Here is a 22,732-nt window from a genome sequence, read left to right on the forward strand (position 1 = left end):
ATAAAGAGGATGGGGGTGCTCATCTGAGATTTTGATAAGAACCCCTGAGAGGTACCAAGATCCTGTTTTGTGGGCGTGGCTTAAATGTTTTTCACCCCTGAGAGGTACCAATTCTAAAACAACATATTATCTCTTGTTATATGATTTTCGGATCAATGCACCAAAAGGTACGGCAAAAGATCCCGCTGTGGACCTTTTGAGGCTGAACACCTTAGGATTGAGGTACCAAAACCGCTTTTTTAACCCTAAAAGATACGATGAGCAACCCCGTCCTTTTTATTTGAAAGTTCGAACGCTTTGATACACAGACGAGAAGAAACGCAGATTGAAGAAATTATACCAAAATCGAAGAAGTTAAACATTTAGCCAGGGCCATGTAATAAGAAATCAACGAATAGCGAGGTGTGATAAAAATACGGTTTTGCATTCGACTCGCGTGAGTCATTTGAAGGGGTTTTTCGTTTTACACCTTCTGGTCGCGCGAAAATTGGGGCGAGGGCAAAAAATCGACGGAGTGGGTGCTGGTGGAGCGAGTGAGAGATTGCGGAAATGCTTTTCATTCATGCGTAGCAAATGCTACGAAGGCGATGTGACATGTCTGTTTGGTCAATGTTTGGTAGTCTAGGACCATTTTTTCCAAAAATCGGCCATAAATGGTGATGGTCGATAGCCTGCAACGTTCTTTCCCGAGGTAAGAAGTGCTTGAAGTCTGTAAAGTATTTATACTTGTTTAACTCAGCTCGTATTTACAACGCACGCTTGTTAATTAGCATAGCAAATTGCATTCCAGAATCTTAATAAAGTTAGATGTCGGGGCTGTTATTTGAAGGCCTTAGAGATCACGAGCTTCATCAAACAAAAGCTATTAAAGTAATCAGCTCGTGTGGCTGAGATCTGCTCGCTGCAGATGAATGTTGTTATTTTCCTTGTGCAGTCAGGATCACCCCTGGGTGCTGGGTATTTACATAAGCTTAACTTACTCAAGTGTTAGAACTTACTTGTATTGTGTGCTGTTTACTTTAAAAACACATGAAGCTATAACTTAAAAACTTACTTAGGGTTGATCCCCACTGAGAACAAAACTTTTGTTCAAGATTAACAAACAAACCTGTCAACACATAACTTGTAGATGGTTTGGGTAGCAAGGACGAAATAATTTGTCTGGCATGGGGGGAGGGGGGGATGTTGGGGGTGGAGGACAATACGTACAGCTCATCAATTTTGTGACTTTCAATGTCTTCTTTATCGGCAATCGAGTGGGAAATGAGCTAGTTATATAATTACAGGTAGCATTTATTTATAAAAACATTCGTGCGAAAATTTATTCAGTGTAGAGCATTTCTGCAGTGAGATATTGAGTACTTGCGTGAGAAATTCAAAGAATACCTAACTTGACACGGTGCAAGCAACTGTAAAACGTACAGGGGAACTCCTATATGAATAGGTTGGGGATGCTTGTCGTCTGGGTACAAATCAAGAATTCTGGTCTCACTTAGGGTGTTGACAACGGAACATCACCATTTTTAGCTGTCAAAGTAACCTTTAGGGTACACTCAAAGAAATAACAATTAAAAGAAACGCTCTCATTTAATTTCTGTTTTTAGGCTTGATTTCCGCTGATCTCTCAAGTATGCGAGTTGGGTCCTACAAGTGCGCGAGGGATCCTTTCTTGAACAGTGGCTTGAAATCGGACCTATTCCGTTTTAAGTGGTATCTTTTAGGGGTCTCATGAAGCTCGAGCAACTCCCATATTAGTCTTCTTTAATTTAGGAGTTAAATTCAAATTTTCCAATGAGCATCCATGACCTTTTCATATGGGAATCCCCCCCACCCCCTGGGGTTTCAATTGTCTAACAGGAAGTGACCCAGTGAAGGAGTAAAGGAGTGAAATAGTGATGGAGTGAAATCGCTTCACCACTACATCTTGGAAAATAATATTTCTCAAGTTCAAAAATAAATATTGTACAAGTTAAAAACTAAGACCTAAGACAACCATAGAATCTCAAGACCTGGGTTTGCTTTAATTTGAACTTAAATGTCAGTCTGGATCACAAGTAACAAAACAGTATTATTTAATAATTCTTGGATTCTTACAAAGCCATCTAGAGATATGAGTGCCAGATGAAATAAAGAATATTAAACTACAAAAATAAATAAGGAAAGCTCAACTAAATTGGAATAAAATTCCATTTCTACATGTGCAAGTTTTGGTGCGAACAGTCGCACTATTTTATGTACATCAACTGCCGGGAATTTTAATGGCTAAAGTTAGGTGCGCAAATGGCTTGCTTAAATTGAATGTGACTTCATAGTGGAGCTATAAGAAATTCGGAGGGGATCTTAGGTCTTAGTTTTTGAGATGTGGAGGGGGTCTTAGGTCTTATTTTTTGAGATTTGGAGGGGGGTCTTAAGTCTTATTTTTTGAGATTCGGAGGGACTCTTAGGCCTTAGGTTTTGAGATTCAGAGGGAGTCTTAGTTTCTAGACATCCCTTTTTGTCTGCATTACTTCTGGGTGTCACTGTACTGTGCTGTACTGAGGATGAATTACCTCTTTTTATTTCATTTGAATTCCAACAACCAGTGAGAGTAATTTATAATTAGTTGACATCTTAATTGTTATTAACACAAACAGTGCAGTGCATGTGTCAGAGCCAAGGTCTGTCAGCTGCTGTAGGTTAAATTTTAAATGTTGTTCAATTAGGGCAGAAAGAACCACAGGGAAGGCAAGCTGAGGTTATTGAGTCAGATAGGAGGCTGTGTGCGTTTGATTGCTTGGGGCACCAGACTTGAAATCCGGAGGTGAGGGTTCAAGTTTTGCTCTGACCACTAGCTGAAGTTGTTTCTCTTTAGACCTGAGTTCAGCTCCTTCATGGCTGTTGAACTCTTTCATGGTAGTTGTAAGTAGCCAGCTGATAAAATTTATAATCAAAAAGTAATGATTGAAATGACTGTAATTTGATAATCTGGGACTGTGATAATTAGACAGACACTAAAGGATAGAGATATTTATTTAGCTATTTGTTGACTTTTTGTCTTATTTGCCCTTCACCCACCGCCAGATGTATGAGTACCAATTGTAAAATATTCCTTGATTTTATTTCTTGTAGTTTCTACTAGACCTTTCCTTAGTTGATTTCCTAGTTACACAGTCATTAACTTATCATTGGTTATGACAGAAGCAAATCACCTTCTGGTTATGATCATAGAACATCTGATCACAAACTTAATGAGTATATTTGATCATGGCTAACTTCAAGCATATGTAACACATTCAAATATATTTCCATAACAGAAGCAGAATTGTGTCCTTCAACTTACTTACAAATGATTGATTCACACATTGCACTCTCTTGCTGACATATTTGTGAAATTTCCATTATTTGTTTTGCTTCCATGTACAAGAAAAAGAAAAAAAAAATCCAGTAATTATAGCATAATAGCTGTCATAGTGAAAAACCACTTAACTTTATGTAAAGTGAATGTGTGGGAATTTATAAGTTATTTTGAGGAAATTAATGGGAAATATGTTTAAAAAATCTTTATTTTAAGTGACTACTACCGAAACTAAATTTCTCTTAAAAAAAAAAAACACTTGCTCAGTATAATATCAGTGTTTCAAACATGGTTGTAATAACTGCATACCAGTGAATTGGGTAACTAACCTAACATTGCTTAGTATTGAATATTGCTTTGAAAAACTAGTCTCCCATCCAAGGGGGGAGGAGGGGGAGTAGCAATGTTCTCAGCTGCTGCTAAAAGATATGGCTGTGATAATATGAGTTATGTGTCAAATTCAGATTTCCATACCTAATGGCATACTTACACAGACATGTTGGTGAGTCTTCAGTTTTAATTTTTGGCATCCAACTGTTTCCAAAAAAGTGAGGCAAATATTTCATGGAAGACTGAAATTGATTGTATTAATTAATTTTTCTTCTCTCTCTTGACCCATGCCGTACTAAAATAAGATGGAAATTACTGATGGTAACCAACATGTAGGTTGGGTGGGGGGGGGGGGGGAGGGGGGGGGGAGAGAGTGAGGCATGAACTTTCCACTACCCATTACCTTTAATTTCCAGACCTTGCACCTTCCTTAGCTGTTATAATTACAATGACCAGAAATATGGGCGCACAACGTTTGATGTCATTGACCAGAAATATGGGCGCACAGCCCTAAGGTTGATTCGTCGACATGAGCGTTGCTCATGCAAGCTTGCACACTATACCAATCATCTCACCTTTCTCACAAGGTGTATTAAGAACCACATTGTTCCAAGAGATCTGCAAGCTTGGCCACCAGTTCCCACCAGAGGTGCATGCAGAGTCGCTGAACTAGCATCCATGAGATTTCTGAGGGAAAGAAGCAGACTGACGCAGAGAGCCAAGGGAGATACGAAGAAAGAAGCCGAATCAACAGCACAGAGCATAACATCTGCTCTTTCTGCGGATGACGCTGCAGAGGTACTCGACAAGGTTAAATCCACTACCCAGCGAGTCTTTAATACCACCAAAGACCGTCAACAGCGGTAGTTTGAGAAAATTTTGCGAGAGAAACAGTCTTCTGTTTCTCCTACAACTTTTGTTGACAAAACAAAGTGGGTTATCAACTTGTCATCCAGGACCCTTAATGAAGCTGAGGTGTCCTTACTGAAGAAAGGTCTAAATTTCGCCGTGACTCCTACGAGCGTCCCAGCCACCGAGATCATCGCCAAGATTGAGTCAGCAGTCAGGCCACTAGATGCGGAGTGAGCAGACACAGTCAGGAGATCCGTCAACACCATCCTTCAACAGGCACAACCACCCACGCCCAACATCACGAAGGAACAGGAGGAGGCTCTTAAAAGCATAAAAGAGGACAACTCCATCATGGTCCTTCCGGCCGATACAGGTCGCGTCAGCGTAATCCTGGACGCTGACACATACCACGCAAAAATGTCAGCGCTAATTGATTCTGGACCGTACCAGCTGCTCAACAAAGATCCGACAGACCGCTTGACCCGAAAGCTATCTGAGAAGCTGCTAACCCTGGAACGGAGTGGACACATATCAGAGGTGGTTTATAATAAGATCAGACCCTGACACAAACAACCACCTAGGATCTATGGTTTGCCGAAGATCCACAAGGCCGACACACCGCTTTGGCCAATTGTGTCGTGTGTCAACACCTTTGCATACGACCTGTCTGCTTTCTTGGCTAATGTATTATCTCCTCTTGCAGGTAACTCGAACTTCACAGTGAAGAACTCAACTGACTTCGCCTCCACCATCGCCAGTGAAGAGATCCAGGACCACGAGATTATGGTGTCTTTCGACGTAGAGTCACTGTTCACCAACGTACCGATCGAGGGTGCCGTACAAGCCGCACTACAAAAAATGGAGAATGACGCAGGCCTGGCTGACCGCACGACACTTACACCAGTTCAAATCGCGGACCTCTTGGATTTCGTATTAAGATCTATGTACTTCCAGTACAATGGATCGATTTACGAACAATGAGACGGCGCAGCCATGGGGAGCCCTGTATCCGTGGTTATTGCCAATCTCTACATGGAGATATTTGAAGAACAAGCAATAGAGTCCACACCGTGGAAGCCTAAGATTTAGAAATGCTACGTAGATGATACTTTCACCATCCTGGATTGGGATAGAGTTGACGCCTTCTTGCAACACCTGAACAGTCAACAACCATTAATCCGTTTCACCATGGAGATCGAGAACAACAGCAAGATCGCCTTTCTCGACATGTCAGTTTACAGAGTACCTGATGGCTGCCTTACCACCAGTGTCTACAGGAAACCAACACATACTGATCAGTACCTAGCGTATGATTCACACCACCCTCAGTCAGTAAAGCGCGGTATTGTGAAGTGTCTGTACGACCGGGCTAAACGTCTTGTCACCAAACCATCAGTAATTGCTGGAGAGAAACATCTGTCATCTGTACTTGTTTCTAACGGATATCCCTCCTCTTTTGTACAGAAGATCACAAAGGCACGAACAACCCCAAGAAGAGAGCCTGTCGCAGAATTTAAATCCACCGCCGTTTTAACTTATGTCCAAGGAGTTTCGGAGTCTCTCCGCCGCTGCCTAGAACAACAAGGCATTCGCACCATCTTTAAGTCCGACACGACACTTCAAGGACACTGTCTACCCAGCTAAACAAGATGGCATTGTCTATACAGGATTCCCTGTGAGTGCGGCAAAGTCTACATCAGGGAAACAGGGAGATCTATGCAGGAGAGGATCAAAGAACACAACAGGGATATACGACTCGCCCGTACCCAGATCTCCGCCGTTTCTGAACACACCCATGAGACCGGCCACTATCCTATCTGGAATGAGGTCAAGTTTATTGATCGAGATCCTCACTGGTACACACGTAGGGTCAAGGAAGCTATTCACATAAGACTTCACCCTAACAACATCAACAGGGATAGTGGAATTGAAATTCCTGAAGCATGGATACCCATGATCAAGAAACACAACAACAGGAGAACGGTACAACAGCGGATCACTGAGGGAACAGCTACTCGCCGGAATAATGGAACAATAGGAGGATCGAAATGCACCAATCACAGCCGACCTTTGTGATATAAATGATACCGTGCAATCAGTCGACCTTATCGCCTGAAGAAGACTAGCAGTAAGCAGTCGAAACGTCACAATCTACATCTCCAGTGACTACATCGTGAGACAAACGATAATACACTTTATTATAATGTTGGTAATTATACTGTACTTAAACTAGTTTCGCAAAAGTTCCACTTCCCGAAAAGACTTTCAGGACTCTGTTTTTCTCTGAGACTTCCTTGGAAAAATGTTGAGACCCCCAAGACGTCACTGTAAAAACTGTCAAGACTTCTTCACAGACAGGTACAGTAGAAATGTTTCAAAAGGAAAACAACTATCTGAACAATATTGTAAACTGTCATTGGCGAAATTCGACTGCTAAAAACGGCTGATTAAAATGTCGAAGGAAGGAAATCTTTCTCATCTAATTATTTCTGTAGTGGTAAGTTTGAAAGTATGCATACAACAACAAATGACCCATATATTGTTACGCTAGATGAAATGTTATCCCTTTACAGTTCTGTACTATTTTGTGCATAAAAAAACTTTCGTAACCAAAAAAAAAAAAAAAACATTGTGTGCTTTCAGAAAATGCTGTCTTGTTTGTCAAATATTTCTTTCAACAAAATTAACCTGTTCAGGTCCCCGTTTATGTGCCACACAGCGAAAAGTAGACATACATGCTGAACAGCACATGCCCGGTACCATGATATGTCCACAATGAAATTCTGACATTGTTTCTGAGAAAAGTGTAAATTTTGTGTTCATCTTCCTTGAGGAAGACAGGAACTAGTTCAGCCACTTTCATTTTGTTGACTAGCCAAAGTGGCTAGTGGAAATTGAAAACCTACTAGCCAAAACTAAATTTCTACTATTCTGTAGCTAGTTGGCTACCGTTAGTGTCGAGCCCTAATACTTACAAAGACATGTTGCTGCCTCTTCAGTTTTAATTTTTGGCATTTAACCATTTCCAAAAAAAGTGAGGGAAATATTTCATGGGAGACTGAAATTGATTGTATTAATTAATTTTTCTTCTTCCTCTTGACCCATGCCGTACTAAAAAAAGATGGAAATTATTGATGGTAACCAACATGTAGGGTAGGGGTGGGGGTGGACACAGTGGAGCATGAACTTTCCACTACCCATTACCTTTAATTTCCAGACCTTGCACCTTCCTTTACTGTTGTTATAATTATGGTGTTTTTGTATTACAAAATATCTCAAAGGACCTTAAAAAATATTTCACTTGTTTTTTCATGTTCCATTACCTTCAATTGGGGATAATAATTGTCCCATTGTCTCTTTTCATGCATTCTTTAGAGTTCCCACTCGATTTTCTGCTTCTTTGTGGCCGTAAGCTCACCCTTACTCTTTACTTCAGATTTATATATGCAGCCAGTATTGGGAGAAGTGGCTGTAATGGGAATTTGGAGAATCAGCATGTGTTTTTGAGGGCGTAAACAATTAAGGTCGGCAGCCTATTTAGATTTCAAATTGATACATACCTCAGTGTGCATCATTTACGTACAATGCATGTGCTTGAAAGTTAGGTAGGAGAGTTTGAAAGAAGCTAATAAGAGTTACTTGAAGTATGGCTGAGAGTGGCCCTAGCTTGTTGACTGCTCTCCAAACTTCTCCAGTTCATCTGGCCTGGGTTGTTCGATAATGCTATCCACTGGATAAATCATTATCCAGCAAATAAGTGTCAGCAAACAAACCGTGCTATCTGCTGGATAGGGATTTATCTTGTGGATAGTCTTATCCAGACTTTGAATAAGTGGGGCAGTGTTCAATAAATTCATTGCCAATAGGAATGACAAAAGAGTTTGATGTTGCTTGTACCATATAATGTGCATTATATTGATACACACTAGTCTTACAGCTACCGAGTTTGATAGCATGGTTTTGCTATATAGCTACAGTGAAACCTGTATTAAGCGGACACCCATGGGACACTCACAATTGTCCACATAATAGAGGGTGTCCACTCGAAACAGGTTCTAATATATATTAGTAGAATTCTGTTAGTATACTAATGCAAGTGCTGCAATCTGATTGGCTGAGCTACTCGTATACAATCAGCCATTAGAATGCAGTAGCTGTCGGTCATCCATGAAATGCGAGGTTTTTATCGTTTTTCCGAAGTTTTGGAAGAAAGTTTGGATGTAAATGGATAATTAAATTCCCGAGAAGACTAAAAGAAGGAGATAAACAGATTCTTGACTGTAAAAGCTTGAAATTATTGAAAAACTGGTGAGCGCGTGTAAACAACCGCAAATTTACCAAGGACAATTCAATATGTGCGATTTTGTTAAAGCGTAAAGTTCAATAATGCGTTGAAAAATATTTGGAAACCACTATTTGCAATACTTTAAGTGAGAATTCTACTAAAACAATTAGGTTATTTGCTCTCGATTTCTATGAGGCAATAGTTGATTCGGCCTATGGCCTCATCAACTATCACCTTATAGAAATCTTGAGCTCATAATCTAATTGTCAGTTAGTGCAATAATACACTGTAAATCATTATTAACCCTTTTGTAACACATTGTAACACAGTGGAAGATCAAAGACTGCTCAAAGCACAATGTTCAGTCAGTCAATGCATCAATCTGGAATAATCTACAGTAAAACTTAAGTTTAAAACGACATCACTGAACAATGTTAAAGGAGTGAGCTGAGCTTTTAGAAGTAAAAAGCCCTTGAAGTGTCTGCTTATTGCAGGTTTTGTGAAAGAAAATGGCTTAATGATATTGGTGTCCGCGTGTGCTTAACAGAGGTGTCCCTGAAGGCAGGTTTATTTTACAGTAAATGTTGGAAGAAAATTTAGGGACTCAAACTGGTGTCCACTTAATAGAGGGAGTCTGCTTAATATAGGGTCCGCTTAACACAGGTTTCACTATAGCTATGTTACATGTATAAAAGAAAAAGACTGAACTTTGTTCATGACAGGCCAAAATATAAGAAGAGGTACTGACAACCTGAAGGTGGTAATAATGATGGGGTTGTTGGAGTTACACTGTTGTCAACAGTTAAACTTAGTGGTAAATATGATTTAGGCAGCCAACCTGAACAGATGTTTACCATGGTGAGTTCGAACATGATCATTAAATAAAACTTGTGAAATTTATGAATATGCAATTTTTTTTGTTCAAGCTTAAAAGCAAGCAATCAAAAGATGTGATCAGTTGGTGTCATTCTGTTTTAAAAGGGGTTTTTTGTATTAAAAATTACAGAGTGCATAATTTGTGTTGAGGTTTGCAGCCCATTCTCGCGACCTGAATAGTTTCTTTTCACTGGATCCATTCCTTTGGAACTAGCAATGAATTTTACAAGTAGATAAATAGAGAATACTCACTGTCTGCATTGTATTTCTAGGTTGAAGTTCTTAACAGGTGCAGCTGTACAACAGTTTTCTCCTGAAGATAAATTCTGACGCTTGCGCTGTCTCATGGGGGAAGCCAGCACAAGTCCTTTGGAGAAATATAGGACATATACAGTGATACTATTGGGTGAGTGCTCTTGGTGGTTGCTGTAATTATGTTGTTAAGTTTGTAGGATCTTTAATTATTACGCAATGTACTTTTCAAATTAGGTCATTCAGTTTAATCTGAAACTGTTAAGGTTGTATGAGTTAGGGTTCAATTGTACTCTTTGTTGTATCATATATAGAGGAACAATATCTCACGAGTGAGCGAAGCGAACGAGTGAGATATTGTTCTTGCCACTCGAACATAAAATTCATATCTTCGAGCCAACGTGTAATGTTCCTTTTATTATATGGAGAAACCAATTCAACAAAAGCAAAAGGCAGGAATCGTGACTTCATTGAACGATACGACACTCACAAAGGTGACATACGGAAAATACGCCACTCGGGTCCCGGATGAGGTGGCGTATGGAATCTACGAGTGGTTTAGTTCCCAGTAAAACACTCTTCTCCATATAATAAATATCATTATTATCTGCTAATAAAGGAAAGGAAGCTAAAAATTGAGCCAGTGGAAAAAAAATGCATGACAAAATATGTTTTACATTCTTGAAAGTAGCGTGGGTGTTGCGGTGGCTGATGGTAAGTGAGTTGGGGCTGAGTGGTCCATGTTAAGTGGTCAGGGACATTGTGTTGTTCTTAGGCAAAACAGTTTGTCCTCACAATACCTCTTGATGTAAGGAGGACTGGATGCAAATTTGTATATGTTGTCAGTATTTTAAAATGGTTAGATTTTTCAAATAAGTTTTTTTATTTCTTCATGTTTTGGGTTCTTACTAAAGGTCAAAGAATAAGATGCACGACGCCAACCTCCCTGACTGTCCCTAATCCTACCCTACCTTGAAGGGGACACCCATATAAAAAGGATGGGGTTGTTCATTGAAAACGTTGGAAAGAATCCCTAAGAGGTACCAAGATCCTGTTTTGTGGGCGTGGCTTGAAATGTTTTTCACCCCTAAGAGGTACCAATTCTAAAACAACACATCATCTCTGTGCCATAATTTTTTGGCTCAATACCCTAAAGGGAACCGCAAGGCTACATTGTGTAAACACCCTAAGAGGTACTAAAACTGGTTTTTTATCCCCTAAAAGGCAGGATAAGCACTTCTGTCCTTTTTAACCGCGCGGCCATGGGCCGAGCGCGGTTCATGTTTTACCCTTGGTTTATTTTTTTTTATTTTTTTTTTTGTCGGAGACCAGACGCAGATCTCCACTCGGCCAACTTTGAATTACGCAATCGGTAATGTTTACTCGCCAAACCTTGTTTCTTCAGGGTCAACAGAAATCTCAGATTACAAAATCACGCCGAACCTACACGTTGCAAAAAAATCTCTTCAAAACCCTGACATCGAAGCGATATATCACTTTAGCGTTAATAGCTACCTCATATCGGCAGTATTAAAATCTATTCGTTAACAATCCAGCTTCATCATATTAAAATTTCAACGAAATCGAACAAAACCAGAACTAAATATTATTAGATTTTTTTTGTAACCTAGCTTCATTGCGTGAGTCGACAAAGGAAACGACGGTCGCCCATAGCCACCGAAACACATTAACATAACCAGTGAACCTACGTTTCGGTCAAAAAAATCCAGGATTATTGCCTGAAAGCTGAAAATTCAAGAGGAACATCTTTTTCGAACTTTTCTCAAGTTATTTAGACGAAAAAATGACCTCGGCGGACTCCAAAAGAGAACGAAACAAAAAACAGAACGAGACAGTGAGAAGAGCCGATAATTTATTCACCGCGTGGCCTTCGTTACGTTCACGTTAAAAAAACCTTACTTCTGGATAATTTCAGCCTTACAAGTCAGCAACTGGTCCCAAATTACTTTCTGTATCCTTACAAATGTCCTGACTTCCATCTCCGAAAGATTTGGCCGCAATTTTTTAGCAAATAAACATTTCGCCGACAGCAATCACCATTACGGTGGCTTGCAACTAATTCGCTAACTTTACAAAACCCTCCCGAGGGGGGGATATGACGAAAAGAGCTGAAAAATGATGACCGGAAATAGAGTAATTTTCTCAGCTTCCAGTGTGCCAAATTTGCTGGAAATAGGTTCAAAACCGATATTTTTTTTTCGTTTTTTTTTCTTCGGGTCACTCATGCTACCAAAACAGTTAACTTTTAAAAGCGCGGTTGTAAGATCTTAGAGATCTTCTTGTTATGTTGAAGTTTCTTCCCTGGGAACCTACCCTGCCGGAATCCCATATCAACCATCTAGATCTTTAATATTTTGTACTCCCCCAGATTCAAACACCTGATCTCTGACTTTGTAGTCCACTTTCATCTCCATGCAGCAATCAATGGAAATTTTCCGATATTTGTTGGTCTTATAAGTTATTGGTCCCAGACTACCCCTTCCCCTTTGATGAAAATTAGACTAGCTATGAGATAATCCTGACCAAAAAAACATTTTAAACTACATTGTACAACCTATATGCATGTGTACCTCTGCCTGGTGAACTGTGGAATTGTTGGGCACTTTGAATAACTGCCTTTGGGAAAGCAGTTACCTGTGTTGGACTACATGTAGTTTCTAAGGAGAGTTGTTAACACTTGTTTATGGGAACTGTGCTGCAGTAAGCTATAGCAGATAACAGACCACATCGGTATATATAGTGTAAGTCATGTGGGACATAAGTCAATAAATCTGGCACACATGCAATTTTTTTATGCTTTGTTATTTTCTGAGCATTTTGTGGAAAACTAACCAAAATCAAATCTTTTGTTTAATGTGGTTGTCAATACAAAAGGATGTAGTAAGATTTGTGCAAACTGGGCAGGAAATACAGTCAAACATGGAAAATTGCATGTTTGTAGATCTATCACAACATGGTGGCTGACATTTCTTTTTTGGAGTAATTTTTGAAAAATGGCCATGACTTTTAGCTGTTTTCTTCCATTTTGGTAGGGAAAATCCTCTTTCTATTGCCGTTTTCTTGAAATCTTAGTAATTTCCATAAATTTCAGTGATTAAGTGAAATATGATTTCTAGCCTCCTTTGTCCTTTAAGTTTTGAATTTAGCTTTCAAATTGTTCCTGAACAGGTGATACTACTGTTGGAAAAACCTGTTTGTGTGACAGATATCTTATGGGACAAGCTGGTTTGAAATGTGATGTAAGGCGCACTACTCTAGGTGAGATATGTTCTTCTAATCAGCATTATTTACCTTGAATAAGTTCAATTACTATATCACCAACGTTAGTCCAGTCAAGGCCAATAACCAAAACCAACCACTCAGATTGCTTTATTGCTGTTCCATATTTTCGCTTATCGCATACGTCAAAGCTTGCTAATCGTTTTCTTTCAACTTTTTCCCCGTTTTACCTCGTGCCCATGTGACCAGAGTCACGTGGACACGATGATATGGAGGGTTTTTGCTGTATTCCTGTGTAAGGATTCTTTCCATTCCAGTCCTAATGAAGATTCCTGTTTAAGGATACTTCGTATGCCTTATGTAAGATTCCTGTGTAAAGATATTTCGTATTTCTGATTGTATTCTGTTTTCTTAGCACATTATTTAAAAGAGCATGAAAGCATATCATTGCGTCACGCTACTTGGGTTAAACTGAGAAGCAAGTCAAATAACTCTAGACGAATCACACGGACCTGATTCGCGCTGACTGGTTTTGGATTCATCTCTATCATTTCAATCCAATTTCAATAAGGCAAACAACAACATGTTTAAGCTTAAAGTTGTCTTAAATTACAGAGTCACGTGAAGGTCCCTGAAATGGAATCTGTTTTAGGCAAAAACAGTCCCAAAAATCTAAATGCAATTCTAACATGAAAAAAATCTAGAGATAGAAATGAGCCGATTTAAAACTATCATATAATGCGCACTTTCTGAAAATAAGCAAACAAGTATAAAAAAAAAAAAAAAAAAAAAAAAATTGTCAATAAGGGTCAGATTGCGTCAGGTCGCGTCAGATCGAATTGTATTCGTAAAAGTACCGAAAGTAAAAATGCGCTCCTGTTTACCTTAGCTAGCGTTACACTTGCTGGAGTAACTGTAGAATACCCTGCCACATCGAACCCTTCACTGAAAATGGGTGACTACGCGGTACGCAATTTATTTGTAACATGAATAAATTACATACTTCAGTTTGAATTAATGAGTGTCTGCGTACTGCGTAGCCGGTTACGAAGAACTTAGTTCGAGTTGCAGGGCATTCTGCAGAGAAGCCCACTTACATTACACTTGTTTGGTTTGGCAGTGGATTTCCTTGCACTCTAAAACAAGCGACACGGGGCTGCCCAAACGGCCTTTGATTTTCAGTCGTTTAGTGTCAGGCATGAGTAAACGCTAAGTCAGCTCCCAATCAGGATATGCGAAAAAGTGAAGTTTATGTTGCCTTGAGTTTTCTCCTAAACAGCTATGACATTTGTAGTAAATCGTTTTATTAACCAAGTTTGCTTCGTACCATACTAGGAGAATATCTGTCTTTCATATTTTGCTATGGACCTCACTGCACTCGGTCTGTACTGTCAGGATCTTGGGCCGATATTCCTTTAGTATATCTCTCGAGCTTGGCTAATGAGATATACTTACCCCACCACATTTTATATAACGAGTTGAATTAATATTGACTTATTAGATCTTTTCCACTTAAATTTAATTGTTTCTAGGTAACTTTGCCTTTAAGATAGTTGATCAAGATCATAACAGAAAAGTGAGGTTTCTAATATATGACACTACTGGCACTGCAAGATTTAGCGATGATTTTGTTAAGCTGTACTGGAAAGGAGTACACGCTGCTATTATTGTGTATGACATAACACGGCAAAGTTCACTTCCAAATGCAAAGGAATGGTTTGACATAATTGGGAGTGAGTCCAGTCCAAACATTTACAAAGCACTTGCAGGAAACAAAGCAGATCTTGTTAGCAAGAGGAAGGTGACGTACAAGGTAACTTGTATTTGTGGTCATAGGTTTACGTCAGGTGTAAAATCTACAGTTATATTATCAAATCCAATTCTGTCACACCGTAGGGATACTAGTTCTTGAGGAAATCCGTTATTTTAATTTGTACATACATTGCATTACATCGAGCTGATTTTTTTTTAATCTAATAAGTTTGCTAGCTGATCGGTCTCAAGTTCCATTACAGGATTCCTACGTGTGATCTGCCACGGCAAATGTAGACACAGAGTTCTCACTCACATCTTGGCCCTCCACACAATAAACTCTATGACTTGTTAGACGTTGCTCAGAGTTTTGCTTTGCTCCCCTCCAGTTATCTATGGGGCACCGTTTGTAAATTTATCATTTATTTAACTTTTTGGTCGTTTTTCTCAGTATTGATCTCAGTGTTGGTTTATTTATGATAATTCAATACTTACCGTTCCCTGTCAAAAAAATAATGTTTTACTACAATTGGTTATATGTTAAAACCCAACGTACAACATTTGGCTATTTCATAAGACAATTCATCTATGTATTGGTTATGTCATAAAACCATTTTCATATGCGTTTGTCATTAGGTAACAAATGCATCATGTGTTATTTGTGAGAACCAATCTTGTGTTACTTATATTAGTTATTAGATAAAACCATTGTGGCGTTACTGAGGTCGTTAACCCGGGGGGGGGGGGGGGAGGTACTGCCATGTATGGGCTATATAGGTACGTGCCGCTGTGAAGGGTATGGTTTTCAAGCAGTTTACTCTAGCATAAGGTATATAAATCAGAGCGTTTGGGTCTAAAATAGGATATCATTTTTCACGAAACTGACCAGTTGGTTAAAGATTTTATCTAAACTAAGGAAACCAGGAATTGCCACTCAGGAATATAAAATCAAAGGCTCCTTCGAGCTACCTCATGGTATGTGGTAATTATTCTATGAAGTACTGTCCTTTGCCTCTTTGGAACTAAGAAGTGTTGCATTTGTAAGGTGTTAAGTTGAAAAGGGCATCATGTTCATGAGCAGCCATTAGTTGAGCATGTTTATAGAAATAAGGTCTTCATCTAATAAATATAACATTTTGACAGGAAACACTGGTAATCCTTTTAGTGTCTTTTTCTCTGTCTGGATTGTGAACATCAGCAGTGCAAATATTGTTTTGACAATTTGTGAAGATTTCATTAGTTTGCACATCAGCACTGGATGTGTTAGGGTTTTGAACAAACTCACCCCACTCTTCATGGGTTGCGAAGTTATGCCATCTAGCCATGCATTTTGCACTTTTATGTCTTCAGTTTTAAATACTGTAATTCACTAGTGTCTACAAGATATTTGGCTGCATCTAATACTTTCTTAGGTCTGACAATCTGAAACTGATAGTGATGCTTGTAACCAAGGCGCCTTTTAAGTTTTATTGGAATGGTCTGTGATTTGCTTCTTGGCCTTGGGAGACAATGAACAGTCGAATTTACATCACTTGGCACATTGACAATGTTTCCATGAATAGACAATTGACCAACCCTAGATAGTTCACGGAGTTGCATAAAAGGTATACGAGGTGATATTAGTCACTCTTCTAGTGATGTCAAATTCAATACATTAGGCTTACAAGGAAAACCCATCTTATTGGCTTTAGAACAGATGGGTAACCTGCCTTGTTTTAGACCTTTTGTATTGCAAGTTAGACAATTGCTTTTTCAGACTTTTTTTATACTTTTTTTTATTGCAAGACCTGCAGATCCATTCAGTGTCATTGACACTTTTAAAACCAATAAGACAGGACTCAACAATGTCTAGTGAACATACCCTATATTTGTTTGGATCACATTTCGCTACAGAGCACTTGAACCACAATTGGTCACAACAAGTGCATACATATTCTGGGCCACATGCAATGTTTTTTGTAAAGCAAATTTATCACAGAAATTGCATCGTACTTGTTTTCTTGTGGCTGCAACTCACGACTGCTACATGTTAGTAGTGATACACCTGCCAGAACCTTAGCCTTTTGTCTTTTTCTTACCAACTGTTTGGTTATTTGCCTTATGTGCTATGGGTTATCTGATTTCCATTTTCTGAAGGAGCGCTGCTCAATTTCTCTGACATGTTCTGGGTTCAATTTTGTTTTTTTAGCAGCCTGGTGTTTCTTGTTCTTAGATGTTTTGCTATTAATGTTGCAGCCTTGTACTCGTTTTTGATTCTCATTTATTCTAAAGTTATCATCAGCTCTTCTGTCTTTCACGTATTCTCTCATGTATTTTCTTCTGTAAGCTTTACATTTTTCACTGTTATTAACTGGTTTGTTTTCATTTGCATTTCTTTGTTTGTTTGCTGTTGTCACTTATCTCCACTGTTCTGTTTTCTACAATGGAAACATAATGAAATTCATCTAGGTGTCTAATGTAAATGTTTAGGGCATTTCTAACATTCACTGGTTCAACAACAGTAACTGGAAAAAAGTTGGATTTGATTCAGCAATATGAATTGATAAATTGAGACAATTGGCAACAGCTTGAATTACGATAGCATCAGCCCATGTTCCTTGACATGACTTTCTTTCCAAATAACCTTGCCAAGAATGCTCAGTTTTACTCTCTATAAAATTGTTCAGGGTGATTCACTAAATACTGAATGCCAACACTGCGCACATAGAAATGACTATTAGGATTTCCATAGAGTCAATGTGATACAGCCCTAAAAACGCAATCACCACCTCCTTCAACATCAAGTGCAGTTCTGCCTAACTGAGACAATCTGAATTCTAATAGACAGAATTTGTGGGTGATATAAAAGGTACTGATATGCAATACCGGAACTCATTTGCAGGACCAGGATTTGACTCCATATCTCCACTCAATGATATGATTCTGCTCAAAAAATGATACGTTTTCATTTGGAGCTGCCTTAATTTTCTGAAAATATTACCTTCAGTTATCATACAAAACAGAGGCAAGTTTTTACGCTTTGGAGTCCTTGTTCAAAAAATACACAAACTTAAACTTTGTCTAATGAAATACTTCTTTGAGAAAATCATGAATTTTAAACCTCTATATCACTCTAAGAAATGACAACCATGGTATCCACACAACATAGCCTTCAGCTTGGAGGATTTCGTGACATTAATTTCTAATGTATAATTTCACCGAGATTTTATTTTATTTTTTATTTTATTTTATTTTATTTTTTGCCATTAGAAAGTCTGGTAACCATTTTGTAAGAAATTATGGAGGGTTCTCTTTCGCTTATCATTCTAAACTGAGGATGGGAGACGATGGTAGCTCAGAATTCCACACATTCACATTTTTATCTGCATTTCTGTACTGACAATTACTTGACAACTGAACTGGTATTTTATTTTGATTTTCAAACTGCTCGGGTATTGTAGGATTACCTTCGATAATCAATTGCTCCTGACCTTGGTGTATTTCGGGTGGTATTCAGCAGGTAACAGATCGTGACCTGTTTGGCATTTATTTGTTGTTTGATGTTTTGTATTTGTTATGGTATTTGTTATTTGGCGTATATTGTATTTAGCATTTGTTTGGCAGTTGTGTTCAATCTCTATAGCTTGTCACAGTTGTGGCATTTAAGTCCCAGCGAGAGGGGAACTTGACGAAAGCTTCATCGATCTCCTTTGTCATGTGACATTTTCCGAACAGCTTCCCAGCGAATTGCGAAATATTAAAAGCGCATTTAATTTTAAATCATACGTCCTGCGAGTATTTTTAGAAAATTCAAAATGCAATACAGTAGAAGGAGGGCAGCTTACCTTTTTCCCCAGATCATAAAGCATTCATTTCGAATAGTTCGTTTTGTGCATTCTATTCCTCGTCATCCAAATGTATCTTGGAGACATCGTAACTTTTAGGACTTTAAAACCCATTTCTTTCCACTCGAGCTTTCTTGAACACATTTCCTGTTCGTTTGTGAGGTCTTCAAAAGTGTACTTTGATCAAAGATGGAGCGAAAGGAAAGAAAACTCGCCTTGACAATTTTTGCGTCGGGCTCGACACAACAGACGCCATTTTGTAAACATGTACTGCCACCTTTGTCCCACCCCCTCCCGCACGTATATGAACATAAAACAATGACACGACTTTGTGACAAAACTAAACCTAGTATGGGGGACAGGGGGAAACGTGTTTAATTCATGTTTAATGCGGATTTAATGCATAAATTAATTGTCTAACGGAAATGGAGTGACAAATCCAACCATCACTATACCTCATGGTATGAAGTACATACCATGAGGTGAAAATGAAATCGGCAAGTTCAAATTTTTGTAACTCAGCCTCAACATCGTCGATAGATGACTATCATAAAACACTACTGGATATTATTAACTGTCAAAAATCGGGATTCAGACGGAAATCGGCGGTTTTAATACTGGTTACTGTAGTATAGGGTAGCAAAATTCAGCTGAACTAGCTCTAGTATAGGCTAAGGGTTCCAGGGTCCCAGCGGCACATCCCCACCCAGAAATTCCTAAAGTACCGCCCCCGGGGGTCGTTACTCGGTTATTTATTTGATGAATTAAACCATTATTTAGTTTCAGTGTTGAAACTTAAATCATTGTTTTCCCTGAACCTTTTATTCGTGGGTTTCTTACAACTAAAAACCCTTTGGCCTGTCCTTTTCACGTTTTGAACGACGACAATGCTATTATTTCAAATAACCAAATTCAATTTTACGAAATTGGTTATTTGGAATAACCTTAGTGTCAATTCGATGGGCTCAAATGTCGCTCAGCAGTATTGTAACATAAAGAAGGCGCTTAGTTTTTGCGGAGAGTCTGATCAGCGCGGTTGAGTAAACATGGCGTGCGGATCAGGTCAGAGTGTGACGTTGTGCACAGCCGTTACAGGAGTGATTACAGAAACCTTATCGCTTGAAGAACTGATACACCATCATCAGGGAAGAGTTTTTTCCTATAATCTACAACTGTTATTCAAGTAGCAGAGGAGAGCATTTTCGGTCTCGGGCAGCATTTTCAAGCCCGAGGTCACAGTCTTTCACTATACGAACCGTCTCTAAGCTGTCAAATAACTTATTTAATTTTCCTCATCTTGTAAACTGAAGAACAAAAGTTAAAGACCGTGAGTATAGATAGAAAAATCCGGACCGCGCAAAAAACCAATCGGATTGCAGTATTCTTTACCGGGCACTCTTTGTAAAAAATAAGGCTATTTGTGTGTGGGAGGGAGTGGGGACAGGGGGGCGGGAGCCCGGGAGAATAGGGGGCGGGAGGGGTACGGGAGGCGGGAGAGGAAAGGGCGGGAAGCGGGAGAGAAATGCGAAACGCTATTTTTTTTAATTCAACAATGCGCTAGAATACTTTCAAAAACAAGAAACCAAAATATATTTGACTTGCATTTAACATCTTCTCAGTCACTTCTGAGACTTCTGAGCAAACGAGCAAACGAAAATTTGCGCTTGGGCTGAAAAACAAGCTTACTTCCGGTGAAATAGTAAACCCGTTTACAGTGGTTACGTCATAAGTCACGAAATGTCAAGCGGCATGAGTGCACGTGTCGCGTAAGCTGTCAAATTGCAAAAAGGTGAGACGACCTACTTCCATGATTTAATTGTCAGATCCCAATAAACGCCGGACTGGTTACTGGAAATGCGTATACTTTATCAGAACACGAGACAACTTAGAATTAACTTTTGAGACCGTCGTCACTGAAAACGGATTTCAGAAACAAATGAAGAGCCGATGAAAATGGACTGAAATGGTGAAACTCAAAGAAGACAAACAAGTAGGTCAAAACTTTATTGGATTGAAACATATGGCAGTGGTAATCTTGTTAAATTATTTAAAAACAAAGGAAATGCTTAAGAATTGCGAAGCTAAATGACTAGGATGTGTTTTGACTGCCAATTTACAGGGAACGGGAGCAGCAAGCAAAAGGGCGGGAGGTGGGAGATAAAGGTACTGGAAGCGGGAGAGCAGGGTACGGGAGGCGGGAGGTTCTGACCTCCCTGTTCCCCCCCCCCCCCCCCCTCACATTTGTGAATGGGTGGTCAGTAATGAATAATCATAAATGAACCAACTTATCACGAAAATAAACGTAGGCGCGCAAGGCGTGCAAGATTTTTTTTGTGTGTGAACTAAAAGTCTCGGAGATAGGAGCAGTCATGGAACTGTTTGCAGTAATGATTTGGTTAATTTGACAAGTGTTTTTGGTTGCAATATACAGCAAGAAAGAAACTGGGAATTTATGATATACATACGATGTTACATCGGTGATGGTAAGATAACTTAATAGTAAGCCATAAAATGTTTGACTGAACAAACTACAGTAATCTGACATGTCTCCAGATTAGTGTAGATACCATCTTATTTTCTAACTGGCAATTTGATTGGTTCTTTGATACAACCCACACTGTGATTGGTGTGACACGCGCACATGCATAACTCCCTCACTCACCGATCACATAGCCCTTCCAACCCCCATGAGGAATTTTTGCTCAAGAACACTCATGTTAAGAGAACTTTTCGGATTTCATACGAGTCGTAAGTTTACCCTTTTTACACAACACAACGCAACAACACTACTTCACCGAAAATAGAAAGAAAGAGAGAAAAAATCTCTCTGACACGTTGAAAGTCTGATTTAATTAAATTGCACTTTAACTTGGTGCCACGCAGTCTTCAAAGAACATTTGAACAGTTTTCATTCTTTTTACCTTAAAAAATATCAGACTGAAACGAATGTCATAAAATGCCCGTCAAGTGTGGGTCATTGACCAAGTGTGAGGTCAAGATGGCCAGATATTGGCCAAGTTCTTTTTTTGCCCATTTCATGGACCGAGACGGAGTTGAGGTCCATAAACTCGCAGAAAAAAAGAACAAGGCCAATATCAAGCCATCTTGACCGAACAAGTCTGGTCAATAAAGGATTTATTATATGGCTCCTTCTTGCCCGCTCGGGTAGCCAATCACAGCGCAGGATTTAAATTCATCTCGCTAGCCATATAATGAATAAAAATATTTTAAAAACTGTCAGTGCAGAGACGTAAAAACCGTCCAGAAATGAAAGCTTCAGCTCTAATTGAATTTACTCCCTTGTGAAAAACAAGAGTTTCAAATTAGCCTTTGTAACTAAAAAATAAAAATATCTCGTTATATTTGAATGCAACAAGAACAAAACAATCGTTACCTGCACTTACTTTTGTAAAAGTTAGAACTGTTTCAAATCTAAATAATCTCGTCTCCTCTAAAACATGTCCTAAGAACTAGAAGCGACGATTCGTGACCTCTAATTTAACTTACTCTTTGTGAAAAACAAAAGTATCAAGTTACCTTTGTAACTAAAAATAAAAATATCTCGTGCCATTTTCATAATAGTAACTCAACTCAAAACTCAAGGCTCCTCTTGTTCATAACTAGCCACCATTACACTGAACATTATGCACTCTAAAACAACCCAATGTATGTATGTAACTATCACACTCCGCTCCAAACCGAACTAAAAATAACAAACCGGCAACATACACGTCAGTCTTTATTTTTCAATTACCCAAGTCCTTGTGTTTAATACAATAAAACGCTCAAGACTTCATCTACCTCACTTAAGTTATCTTGAACAAAAATAATTTCCGTTTTCTTCAACTACAATTCGTGTTGGTTATTAATGTGAATAAGCGAAAACCCTGATTACGTTGAAGAGAAAAGATTTAGTTTCATTAAAACGTATCCTCTCATTCCAGTAGTAAACAAGAACCATTATAATTGTAAAATCGTCACAGAATA

General features: G+C 38.9%; 1 protein-coding gene and 1 pseudogene across 1 annotated transcript in view; both read left to right on the top strand.

Moving 5' to 3' along the window:
* Positions 1-22,732, top strand: part of LOC149104930 (uncharacterized) — a 26,666-nt gene continuing 3,934 nt past the window's right edge. The window contains exons 1-5 of the mRNA XM_089271331.1: positions 1-691; positions 2,703-2,800; positions 9,950-10,083; positions 13,119-13,208; positions 14,702-14,982. Of these exons, the coding sequence (XP_089127457.1) occupies positions 10,023-10,083; positions 13,119-13,208; positions 14,702-14,982 (432 nt within the window). The 5' untranslated portion in view covers positions 1-691; positions 2,703-2,800; positions 9,950-10,022. The remainder of the gene's footprint in view (positions 692-2,702; positions 2,801-9,949; positions 10,084-13,118; positions 13,209-14,701; positions 14,983-22,732) is intronic.
* LOC149104931 (uncharacterized) lies at positions 4,049-6,999 on the top strand (annotated as a pseudogene).

This window comes from Orbicella faveolata, unplaced genomic scaffold (assembly GCF_042242905.1).
Source record: "Orbicella faveolata isolate gen_17 unplaced genomic scaffold, um_ofav_v1 contig_34, whole genome shotgun sequence".
NCBI lineage: Eukaryota > Metazoa > Cnidaria > Anthozoa > Scleractinia > Merulinidae > Orbicella > Orbicella faveolata.